A 13,073-nucleotide genomic window follows, 5' to 3' on the forward strand; every position below is an offset into this window, starting at 1 on the left:
ACGCGAGAGCATCCAAGCAGAATCTGACCAATCATCATAGGAACCCGTATACAGGCGTCACAATTCAGTATTTGTTTTTACATATTCTTTTTTGGCTTGTTGTTCGTTTCTTAATTGTTAAGCCAGCGTTTGGACGTTTTAAGGTCTAGTTTAGTGGACGGGAGCTTTAAAAGCATGTGGAAGATGGTGACGTGTTTTTTTGCGATGACATCACGTTGTTCTCTCAAACTCTGCAATGCTCCTCATGCTGCCTTCAAATGTTTTTTGTTTTAACAGCGCCCAGTGCAGTAAAAAGGTGCTGAAGGTGCCACGTGGGAAAGCATACTGTACACTTCAGAGAGGAATTCCACCGCAGCGACGTACATGTATACAAATATGACTATTAATTGCTCGCACGTCTGTTGGCTTTGTAACGCCAACCCCGCGAACCACGATGCATTGTAATATAATCTAGCTAGGAAGGCTTGATTAATATTTCATTAAACATAATATTTCACATTATGGAAGAAAACGCCTTCGATAGGACGCCTATGCAGATTAATAATTATAAAATATGACTTTGTAGGCCTATAGCGGCTGCAAACATTGTTTGCAGAGGTTGGAAAGGTAAAAAGAAAAAAACGACTCTGAAGAGTTAAAAGCAAAATGCATACACCACTGAGGACTACTGCAAGGCTGTTCAGTACTTTTTTTTTTATCTGCGGCTAAAGGGTACAGTGATCTCATGCTGATTCTCCTTTTGTGAGGAATTCGCTTTATATAGTTGAAACCTGCGAGCTCAAACATGAACGGACTAGTGATATGCACGTAAGAGACGTCTTTCCTTGTAAGCTAAGATTCTGTAAGACGCGGAGATTTAATATAATGTTTTTCGAAACTCGGGGTAAACATTCTTTCGTGCGATAGTTGCTTAAGTATAGCGTATAGGTTCAAAGGCTGATCAAGCACTCGACACCATATCGGCTTACGAAGAACTGCGAAGCTGTTAGAGGATGCATGATTGATGACTTGTCACGACGTGACTCCACGCCTTTGCCTTACGTGCGAATGCTTACGGGCGAAAGGTGAACCGCCGTGTAAAATATATATATATATAATATATATAAGGATATATCCACCTGTGCTAATACTGTAGACAGAGGCGCGCGCGCTCCGTGCAGGCTCGCTCACCTATCTAACCCCTCCTTATTCTCTCAGACACAACACGCACACGCTTACCGGCGCACACACTGTAGACAACACAACGCGATGTCGCATTTACATACGCACTCGCCGTTTAACGGCTCATCGCCGGCTTCTGGAGTGCTTGCTCGCGGTATACCGCAACTGCCTGCACGAAATGCGAGATCTGAGTAAGATGTTGCCCAATGTGTTACCTAATGAAGAATATTGGCTCACAGTTGTGCGCAGCAGCGTGATAACGATATAACTATAGTCGGCGTCCACTCATTAATTCTTACGGACTATGCCTCTATACGCCACATCATGTCGATGCTTTAATGGATTTTAACTCAAGAACCGAATATACAAAACTTTTCATCTTATCAGAATGACAATTTCGCAGGGATGTTATGCAACAGCCTGGTAACAATGCAGCGTCGGCGTTATCAATCATTCGGGGTGAAATTGGCCTTCTGGGCGGCCATGAACGAGGATATCACCAAGCGAAGTAACGTGATTAACTGTATAGGATCAATCAGCAAGAACACGAATAAGACACGGCAGTAGAAGTTTAGTAACTAAGTTATACACACAGAGAACGAAGCAGAAGGGATATAAGCGATTTGACTTCCGGCTACTTAGCGTTACTTAAGCGTGGAATCGGAAATGTAGGCGCAATACGGGAAAGAACGCAAGTATTATAGGGCGAGCAACCGCACCCACAAATGGGCGTGATCGGTCTCCCAACGGCCAAGGGATTCGTGTGTGTACGCACCCAGACGACAAGGTTGACGATAAAGAGGCAGTACTTGAGGCAGGTGAATCCGCACGAGTTTCCGCCGCCGCCCTTCTTTCCAATATGAACGGGCCGCGTGCGGGGAGGCTGCTTCGAGCCCTGGGGCACTGGGCCGGGTCCCGAAAGTCGAGGGTCCGGTTCCCCGCCACCGCTGTTCCGTTCACCTCTGATGTCGGCCATGTTCTTTCTTGCCACCTCCGAGCTCCTCCTCGCGTATTCGTCGCCCGTGCGACGCTCTCGCGTTCCTTCGCGCGAGTTGTTCGTTGTCCGCGGCCGCCTTATCGGCAGTCGCAGCGGCGTTGTCGGCTTATCGCTTCAGCCGCGGGGGCGCCCCGCAAGAACCTTTGGACAACGCGCGCGTTCATCCGCGCATACCGCGTGCTGTTCTCAGCTCAGCGCTCTCTTCCTTGTTTGGTAGGCAATATCTTACGTCGCTCGCGTTTTGAGCTCGTGCGGCCTCCTTCCGCCTGGAAGTATTTGCGAGAGTATAGGTTATGTAAATGAATAAGTTTTATCGCCGAAAAGATGACACTTCGGCCTAGATATAGGGGTACGAGATAGTATAAGTTAAGAGAAAGGAAAAAGAGCTTCGGATGGTTCACAGCTAGTTGCCCTGTGAGGCCGGTTTCCAGGGCGAAGTCCCACAGATATTGGATGACATTTTTCAGCTCGGCTCGCAGTGGAGTCGTTCACTCTTCGACGGCGGATGCATGTCCACAGTATTTCTTTCGCATGGTTTTGAGGCCCGGGCGTTCCCAAAGCAAATGTCGCACTGGCGGCGGTTATCATATATACTGCATGATGTGCTTTTGACGATGGTTGCTGTGGTAGCCTCTGCTGCAATTTCGTCTTTTTTTCGCCAAGAGTTCCCGTTCCTCTTTCCGAGATGTATGCTCACTACTTGACTATACAACGTCATCAGTTGTTAGGCCGAAGCTCGTGCGGGGCTCGTCTACTAAAAAAACCTGCGCTCTGTGAGGAAATCTCTGGTGTATAGGAAATGAGGGTCCTCGGGTGTAACGTGTATAACTTTTTAAATGAATGTACTTAAGGGAAATACTGACGCCTCCTAGAGGCACCTGATGCTTCTCTGATCCGACGTGGGAAATGAATGAATGAGTGAATAAACTTTTATTGAAACAGTGACTTGTCACTCCAGGTGCGAGGGTCCGGGCCCGGGCGACAAGTTGACGCTGGTCGACCAGATCCAAGATGGAGATCGCAGCCTGCCACGTTTCAGTGAGGAAGTTTGGGTCTGCGTCTGCTGCTGTTGGTTGTCTTGCTGTGATGCTTGCTCGGGCGTGCTTGCATTGCATTAGAAGGTGTGCCAGGGTGCCTGGCACGTTGCAGTGTCGACGTGTGTAGCTGTGTAGCTGTATATATACAGCTACACAGAGAGGAGAGGAAGGCACCGACTACAGGCTACACAGAGAAGAGAGGAAGGCACCGACTACAGGCTATAGCCTGTAGTCGGTGCCTTCCTCTCTTGTTAGTTTTGAATGTGGGGGAGGGTATACCCTGCGTCCAAGCCGATAGTGCTGCAGTAGTGGTTGGTAAGTAAGTGGTATGGTTTCTGTTTACTTCGCTGATGTGGTGGGTGGCCCGTGTCTAGGACGGGGAGGCCCGGTTGACGCTTGCGCGGGCCGCGGTGTGAGCCGCTTCATTCCCCTCGACTCCCTCGTGTCCAAAAACCCACTTGATGCAGGTGTAGGGGGGAGGAGTGTCACCATGTTTCAGTATGTTGGTCGCTTTGATGGAGATCTTGTCCTTCATGTATAGTAGCGTGCCGCTGTTTGAGAGTCGGTGAAAACCACTATGGCATCCTCGCTCGTGGGGATGCCATACTAAATAGAACACCCTCTAAAAAGAACATCCTCAACGAAGAATAAAGTGAGTATGGCACACAAAAAGCACCTGAGGAAAAATTTATGCGGGCACAGAATTTCAGTACAAGGTTTACGGTCTACGACTCTAGTCCAGACTTTCTTCCAAGTATGCGCTAGTGTTAGCGCGCGCTAGAACCTCCGTTCAGTGCGATTACCATTCTTAGGATACTTCACACGCTTTCCGGGACCTTTCTATGTTTGTGTCTAACCGTTTTCTCTAACCGTTTGTCTCTAACCGAAAGCGCAACTCTTTTTTTTTCTGTCTTTCTCTGTGTGAGCTATACGCTATAGGAAAGCAGCACCTGAACCCGGCAGCAGATACGGTCTGCAAATTCCGGGAGGTTTCGTCAATAAAGCTTGAAATGCCGCGACGGGCTGCTCGTTATATGCAAAGTTGGGCAGACGAAGAGACGCACGAGCACATCCGTTATGCAAAGGTTGAAGTGCAAAGTTCCAGCGCGATGCTTTGTCGCACCTCACGCTCCCCGTGTAAATCAAATAAACGGCCGATGGAAGGAAAGACTTCCGGCTGAATGAAGGAAAGAGAGAAAGAAATCAAGATAAAAGAAACGCTGTCGCTACTTTTACACGCAAATCGCTGCTGCTCGGGAAGAACTATAGATGACTTGGACATACTGTTGCACGCACCGTTCGCTTGGCCTTCCCTGGTTTCATTCCATCTTTGTGTTGCTACATATTCGACGACAGCGATTCATTGGCCGCTTATAAACTTTTATAGACAGTTGTATACAGGCAGCATGGACTTTACAATTCTGGAACTCGGTGATAAAAAGCATCACAGTTCTGCCACCCGCAGCTACTGGAACATCTAAAGTGGACAGAATTTCTATACATATTGTACACCGTTCTGAATTGTGCGTCTAATTTGGGAGTTGGACTTTAACGAAACTCAAGTAAACAATGAAACACCCCACTTAAGTTGTAACCTAACACATCATATCCGCCACTTTTGAAATAACAGAAACAGCTCGCGATATTGTGATATCTACTTTTGGGTCAGGATTCCAGAGTTGGAAACTTTGTGATTTAATTTTAAAGCGAAGCTTTCTTTGATGCTGCTAGATTCTGCGTTCCGTCGTCGGCATCGCTTGGTCGTCGTTGGCTGTCTCTGCAAGTGGGCGCTGTCGATACTTTAGTCGCAAGAACGCTTCGCGTCGTAATGCCGCGTGCGCTTCCGCTGCGGTTGATGACCGGCAGTTTACGGGACGCGTTCGTCAGCCGAAAACCGCTGGGCGTTTATTATCGTGGGTCGCCGTTTTGTGTTGTCGGCTAATCAAAGCTTCAATCACACAGTTTCCCACAGTGCGTCGGATCTGCAAGTTTTTTTTAGTGTACCTTTTTTCCGGCAATTATTGTAAAAGCTTTAAGGCCTTATTGTTTTTTTTTCTTTTTTTCTTTCGGAAGACCTTATTATTGCAACCACGTTGTGGTTTCTACAACTGGTAACATTTACCTTACTCTCTTATACAACAAGTTTCGTTGAAATTGGTTCACAGGTTGTCTAATAAGAGGATTTCAGCGTTTAACGTGTATTTCGATGGTAAGACCCGCGGTAAAGCTTTTCTTAATGAAGGCACTTGAGGCCTCGGCTGCACAAGCATTATATGCACGCTTTTGCTGCCTTTAAGGCAGGGACGATGCAGGCATTGTTGTTGTTCTACTACCAGCGAGAGCAGCGGTCGTGTTCTCGCTCCATCATTCTTGTAGATGCTCTCACTTTAGCGTGACGTCAGACGTGACGTTACCTTTGCGTTATCTTGGTTCGATGCCTCCCTGGCGAGAGAGAGATAGACAGAGTAAAGAGGAAGAGGCAGCAGCGCGTCACATTTGTCAGTGCTGCCAGAGGAAGAGGAGGAGTGGAAGAAGCAGAAGCAGAAGAAAAAATAACCTGCAATTACGATACTCGCTAATGCGAATTTTGAGCGCAAGTGCTTAGGTGTTTGGAATTCGGGATATATTGCGGAAAACAATTTTATTTTGAACCACAGGGTCATCTCGGCGGTGGCGCTGAGCCTCTGCTAGGGCAGCTCGTTTACCAGCAGCGGCAGACGAATTTCCACCGGTTGCGTTGCTGATTGTTCAGAAAGAAAGCGTGAACAAGGGAACGCGGGGCTCGCGCGAAGCGAATTCTCTAGCGGTGGTGGCGCAGACGAAGTAGCGCATGCGCACTGGGTCCGAAGCCCACGTCAGCACTTTGCTTCTATATATGGTATCGGTGGACGCGCTCGCCGCATGCCTGGTCGCCGATGTGGAGCACTTCTCGAGCGGCACTCCGCTTTCCTCCTCATCCTTTCGCCATACTCTCCTCTTCCGCTGTTCTCCTCATGCTTCCGCAGCACTCTCCTCATTGCGCTCTCGCCGTCTTTCATCCCCCGCTGCGCTCCGCGTTCGCTATTTCATCTTTCGCTGTGCTCGTTCGTTCGGTTACGCCGAGTGACGCGGAGGGACGCCGACGCTCAACGCAGGAACGGGCGCCTAAGAGCTGCACTTTAAAATAATAAAACCAACATCATCCACCATCGCCACTTTCTATAGATGTACTGTAATGTCAAGTAATGTAAATATTTTTCGCTTTCCAACTTCAAGGCCGTGGTTGTATTCGACAGTGTAACCTTACAGTGCATGGAAAACCGAACTTGGATGGTTCTTCACATCGACTACAGATGAATCTATAAGCGGTAGCACGTACCGCATTTTTGCACGTGTAACCCGCCACCGCGTATAACCCGCACCTCCAACACAACAGCCTCGAAAAAAAAAAAAGAAATATCTGCGCGTGTAAGCCGCAGAAATAACTGCATACAACAATGCTCAAATCTTTGCAAAAACAGTCTCCATTCACGGATTTACTATTATCCCCCGTCGTACCTTCTGCCAGCAGCTCTGTTCCCCCATTCTTCGGCGATGCTGACAAAGCTGGATTGATACGCCGGACGTTATCGCGGACGAATCAGTCACGCGTAATGTGACGTGAATCTGGTTACTTCGCAGTTAGCATTCACATGACAGTGGATGACAGCGCGGACGGAGCAGCCCTCGCATGGGCAATGGCGATGGAGTAAACGCGACCGAGCCGAAAATCCCAACGGTGATTTGGCTCACCGTCGTATCGCAAAGTGCTTCGCGCAGACCAAGGGAGCGCCGCGGGAACTGGTGATGTACGAGTTATCCGGCGCCGCATGCGTTATGCTCTAACTACTGAACGCGAAATGGCAACCTGTAAAGAGGAGGAGAATGGGCGACCATGAAAGAGGGGAGAAGGGATCTTCAACACGCAGGGGCAAGGAGAAAGTGGGGTTCCCTAAGAGATAACGAAACTCTGAATGGCGAAAAACCCTGCCTTTAGATGTGGCTTCACGGTAGCGCCACGTGCGCTGCCGTGAAGCCACATATAAAGGCGAAATTCGCTTATAATCCGCACCCCAACTTTACTACTATTTTTTTTAAAGCTTGGTGCAGGTTATAGGCGCAAAAACACGGTAGCTTCGTTCTCTTCCTCTTTGCAGAGACACGCGTAATTAAACGCGTCTCGCTCTATGTGCACCAGCACTCTCCAGTGTAGGGACACAAGTAGCAATGACGTAGGAGTGAAAAGCTAGTCTAGTTGAGACTAACCATTGCTCTAGCGGAAAAAGCCATGGGTGAGCGAGGACTGCCATTGATGTGGTTTAACGTCGAGAGCAACAGAGAGAGAGAGAGAGAGAGAGAGAGAGAGAGAGAGAGAGAGAGAGAGAGAGAGAGAGAGAGTAATACACCTAAATGATGGCTCTAGGCCCCTTCAGTGGGTATCTGGAAGAGAGCTAAGACAGGCTCACCATGGGAGCTTTGCACGCGAAGCTCCATATTGAGTTAAGTGTCTCATTGACGTTAGCTTGTGGTCGGACCAAGTCCTCAAACGACATCGCCTCCTTAGGTTATATTTCCCGGAATTTCTTCAATTCTTCGCATTCCCACGCGAGGGAATGAACATTTGGAGTCACCTCCCTTTAAACAAGCATAACATTTAACTTGCGGTGGTGACGCCGCAATGGGAGGCTGCATATAAATATAAACCAACTGAGGTTCTTTAACGTGCACCTAAAGCACGGTACATCAGCCGTAAGTGTACAGAACAAAGGTTAAATGTGGACGAGACAAGCGACAAGGACAAGCGTGACTACCAACTGAAGTTTTGTTATCAATGCACCGAATTTATACAAGGAAGTGGAAGAGCTATCTGAAAAAAGAAGAAATAGTGAAGACGTAAGCCAGAAAGACATACAAGTGAGTAGCGAAAGATTAAGAACGCAGAAAAACAAGAGATACACAGAACAATGTAATGTAGCGTCACAACCGCCTACCGTACGTGCGCCTTCCTAAGAACTCGAGCTCTTGGTCTGATAGTGCATTGAATGGCTTGCTGACGCATCCGCTGTGTTATTGCAAAGTAAACAGTTCCTATTTAAAATCCAAACGGATAAGGTCGCCTCTATGTCCTGCGTGCAATGTACGGGAAGACATGATCCACTTAATCTGCGGTTGCAGCCTGTTTACTGTCTCCTGTAAACGCAGTGTCATGTTTACATTATAGCAGGGACTGGCGTGCGGAAACGACTGCACGGGTGTAAGAAATGTCCTAGCTAGAGGAACACTGATTAGAAGATAAGGTCGCCTCTATGCCCTGCGTGCAATGTACGGGAAGACATGATCCACTTAATCTGCGGTTGCAGCCTGTTTACTGTGAAAAGAAGAGCCCTAATTTCCACACTGACCATTCGTCAATGACTGCCATGTCTTGAGCTAAGACATGTTCTTGGCCTATGATAACGCTTCTTACGCATCTCGCGCAACCAAGGCGCTTTTAAACTACGTCAGAGACGCTGGTCTCAATGAGATACTTTAGTTTGTTGAGGATTGCGGTGTGTTTTGGACATGCTCTTCTTTCTAGTTGGCAATGCTGTAGGATATCCTAACATTTCCTTGAGATGTCCTGAGGCCTTGTCACCTTACACGAATCCCCTCTGGCAGGAAGGCCCGGCTTATGTGATTTCGAGCTGCGGCGTGCGCCGCTCGCTTCGTTTACTGCAAACGTTCATGTCTCGGAGTCCAGATGACGTTTAGGTCTCGATAATTTGCTTCTGGCTTGAGGTACTTTCCGAGATATTGAGTGCGATCGGGGATATGCGACCTTTCTTATAATTGCGGCATGACGAATGGAAGTCGCTTAGTATGATGGCGTTGTTGGCGCACGTTGCTCGCTAGCGCAGTAGCCACTTGTTCGGCTGTGTCGGGAATTTGTGCTGGGATCGTAACAACGGCTTCTTCTTCTCCTTGAGAGTTCGTGGTGCTTACTTCGTAGGCGGCGAAAATTCTGTACTTGGCTGCATCCGTATATCATGTGTTGGGCTCTGCAGAGTATCTTATGTGAAGCGCTCTCGTTTTTGCCTGTCTTCTTCTTCCTTTGTGGTAGTTGACGTGCATGCTTCTTGGTAATGAGGCTAAAGTGAGGGAGTGCCTGATATGTGGCAAGAACCGGGCTTTCCACTCAGATGTTGCCGTGAGGTCTACGTTATTGCCAAGTCGTCGTAGCATGGTTCTGTCAGTGGGGGTCGATTTGAGCCGTTGGATTTGACTGCTTTTATGGGCTTCAGCGAGCTCCTCCCCAGTGTCGTGGAGGCCAAGTTTGAGAAGTCGTGTTGTGGACGCTGCGGCGGGAATCCCTAGAGTGGTTTTGATAGCTTTGCATATCATAATACTAAGTTTTTCTATCTCAGCATTCTTTAGGGCCAGATAGGAAGTTCCGTCGACTATTCGACTGATGATGAGTGCTTGTACAATTTGTAGCGTGTCGTTTTCCTTGAGACCGCGCCGTTGATCGGCAATGCGCTTGATGAGATACGTCACTTGGTTGAGCGATGTTTGCAGCTTGGGGAATGTCGCAGCTCCGGATCCGTCCTTGTGTATGACGAGGCCAAGGATACGGATGGAGTCCACTTTCGGGATGGAGTCCGCTTCGTGGACCACGTTGTTGAATGTTCCTTTGACTTCTATGGCCAGGATGGATCATTTGCAATGTTTGTCCTGTTAGTGGATGATTATCCAACTCTGCACGTCACTTGCCTCTCGGCACTATAGCGCGGGCAGACACAGATAATGTGTGCTAGCGTCTCATCACAGCTGCATATGTCGCACGCGGGGCTGTTGGCCATTCTAATAAAGAAGACATAAGAGTTTGTAAATGCGACGCCCAGCTACAGACGGTACAGCATGGTCTGTTCATTTCGTGGTAACCCAGGCGGTAGATGTATCTGTGTATCCGGAGACAGCGAACGCAAACGACAAATGGTGAAACGTTCGAATCCCACAGGGGCAACGTACATTGAGGGGACATCAATCGCAGCCCAGCAGCAGCCCAGCCGCAGCTTCTGTTGGCCAGTTTGTTTCGGAACTTTAGGCCAGTGCTCCGAAAGAACCTCCGCGCAGAAGGCTTTATTCGCATTACTAAGATTCCTGCGGTATACGGACCTGCGCGATAGACTTTAAGTAATGCCGCTCCCTACCTCTGTATAGTGTACGCGGTTTGTATGTACTCGTCTCTCTCTCTCTCTCTCTCCCCCTTCCGCTCTCTTTCTCTCTTTATCCCCGTACTCCTTCCCTCCGTGCAGGGTGGCCAACCTGAACTACATCTGGTTAACCTCCCTGCCTTTCTATGCATCCCTTCTATCTCTCTCCTGCAATGTTTGTGAAGATGGTCGAGAAAGTCTTCTTTAAGTTGTTAGAGGACGTCTTGCGTTGACAGATGTTGTAGGAAGCCAAACATAATGTCGAGGATCAGGTCATTGTCTTCAAGGTAAGGGATTAGACGTTTGTGCACCAAACAATTTTCTGGCGCACGAGGTGAGAGAGATGGGGCGGAGATTTTCTACTTGAAGTGGTTTGTTGGATTTCGGTATCACGGGAATTTCTTATGTTTCCTTGCTGCTGGAATCTAACTTTTTGACCCAACAATCGTTCATACCCAACATTCAAAGGCTAACAGGTTGTTGATGTCTGCTCCACTGAGGTTACGAAGGATTTTGTTGGTCACTTTGTTTTTGCCTGGTGCTGTGTTGCGGGTCAGATTTCCCGCGCTGCTGCCACTTCAGCGTGAGAGAAGGGTTTGTCGAGGTCCTGGTTGATCTTGCCTCTGTATCTTTGTGGATTTAGCTTGTTCGGCGTGGTGCCCCCTGTGAACATATGCGTGAGGTCTTCTAGCAGTTGACTTTCTGTTGCGGGGTAGTAGTGAAGCAGCCTGTTGGATGTCTTGTCGTTGCTGTGTTTTGGTTTTGGTCGCAAGGAGGGAGGCAATAAAATATTCGGTGGCGGAGGAACGCCACATAGCACCGCCACCAACCACAGCATCTAAATCTTCAGGCGCCACAAAGCTCTCATGCGACAGCAGGTGCGTCTCAAAGAGCTAGTTGGTGCTCGGCGACGAAAGCGTCCTGCAACTGCTGCCAATTGAGTTACGCTGGTTCATTATGGTGAAGTTAGACCAGATGGCCTAAGGGGCGATGTCTAGCATGCCTGGGTATCTACGGGCCTGAGATTTACTTAAGGGAAGTCAGCGCATATACGCATATATAAAGTACAGAGTACTGGACCTGATGAACGCTTCTCAGCTACATATTTGCCAGTCGTTCTCTGTACTAGTGCATTATTCTATGCGTCATTATCACGAACCAGCTTGCCTAGCAAACAACCGTATATTCCGGAAAGTATTTTCTTCACTGACGACAAAATTAGGAAGCAATTACATTTAATCAGGTCATCATAACTGAAGCTTTGGGGGTAGCTTTTACTTACGACCAGTAACCAACTCCAGATCTCCAGTGACCAATTTTCTGAAAAGCCGCGTCGTGACAAAAAAAAAAAAAAAAAAAAGAAAAAAAGAGAGAGAGAGAGAAAAAAAAACAGCTGTTGGCGAAACAGGAAGCAATTGTTCATCTTTCGTTGGTTCGCAACGAGCAGTGTCCTCCCTCTAGCTATGGCCAAGCATAAAGGTGAGCGTAAGCAAGACATAGTATGGCAAGTAGTGCTGTGAGATGCCGCAGAGTCGCAGGTCTCTGCTTTGACCTATTATCTCTGGCACTTCAGTTTAGTACCTGGGTAAATCGAGAAATCATGAATAGATGGCCTCTTTCACAGTGAAAGTGTGTAGCCCGTTTCTATACAGCAGGACATTCCAGTCTTCAAATCGCAGTCCAAGGATCGCGTGATACGATATTGTTGCGACCGCGGCGAAGTTCCATGGTGGGCACGGGGAACGTCCACCTCCGCCAAATCATGTTACATGTAACTGATGCACAAACCTATGTACAGTATATTTACACGCAGGCTAACGTTGGTCAAGATGGCGACCATATATCTATCGGGAACACGTCGTCTTCCTCCTCTTCAATGCAGCCACATTGTGGTGGCTGTTCCGTATCATCATGTATAGAATTTCTATAGGGACCAAATGATGGAATACTTAGCTGCTAAGCAGATTTTTTTTCTTCCCTTGTGTGGCTTTCGAGTAGACAGGTCTGGTTGAATAATATTCATCACTAAACTGGTTGCCTCTTTGGTAGACCGCCGAATGAAGTTTAGACCGTTGTTTAACCATATTTTGACGATCGTTTCTCAGCCGCCATTGCATACGAAAACGTTTGTGCGATTTGTATAACTTTGTCTGCAGTCGTTTTGCAGAATAGACTACACTTTTTCAGGCTGTGATGGCCGCGGTTATGTTTTGAATGCTTCAGCAGAGAATGTATGCTTAAAATTTAGACACAGGACCTGTCTGTAATAACTCGGCTACTATATTTGTCATCTGTTGTTACAAAACTTCGTGCAGCATAACGCATTTAAATGAATTTTTACCTTGACGAAAATGTGTAGTTTTGCGAATCGCAGGCTGGATTCGTTTCTGAAGTAAGCCTGTTGAAACATTCCGCCCTTATTATAATTTCATATGTTTTCCTATTTCTCGTACGAAAATTGAGCTTATGTGGACTCTTCTGCGCTACACTGTACATTTTTAATACCTTGTGAAATGGCAGACTAGCATCTAGCTTAGCTTAGCAATGTAACGAAGGGAAACCTCCAATTTAATCTCATTAGGCTTCAACTTAATTATGTAGGAAAGACCATAGGCTCAATTGACGAAGCTCTTCGTTCGTAAGTGCTTTTTGCCATTGTCTGGTCGC

The 13,073-nt window shown here is 47.6% G+C and overlaps 1 protein-coding gene across 1 annotated transcript in view; it reads right to left on the reverse strand.

Moving 5' to 3' along the window:
- Positions 1-2,253, reverse strand: part of LOC119450085 (23 kDa integral membrane protein) — a 32,146-nt gene extending 29,893 nt beyond the window's left edge. Inside the window, exon 1 of the mRNA XM_037713443.2 lies at positions 1,937-2,253. Within this exon, the coding sequence (XP_037569371.1) occupies positions 1,937-2,137 (201 nt within the window). The 5' untranslated portion in view covers positions 2,138-2,253. The remainder of the gene's footprint in view (positions 1-1,936) is intronic.
- Between the last annotated feature and the right edge of the window lie 10,820 nt (positions 2,254-13,073).

Source organism: Dermacentor silvarum, chromosome 4, assembly GCF_013339745.2.
Source record: "Dermacentor silvarum isolate Dsil-2018 chromosome 4, BIME_Dsil_1.4, whole genome shotgun sequence".
Classification (NCBI taxonomy): Eukaryota; Metazoa; Arthropoda; class Arachnida; order Ixodida; family Ixodidae; genus Dermacentor; species Dermacentor silvarum.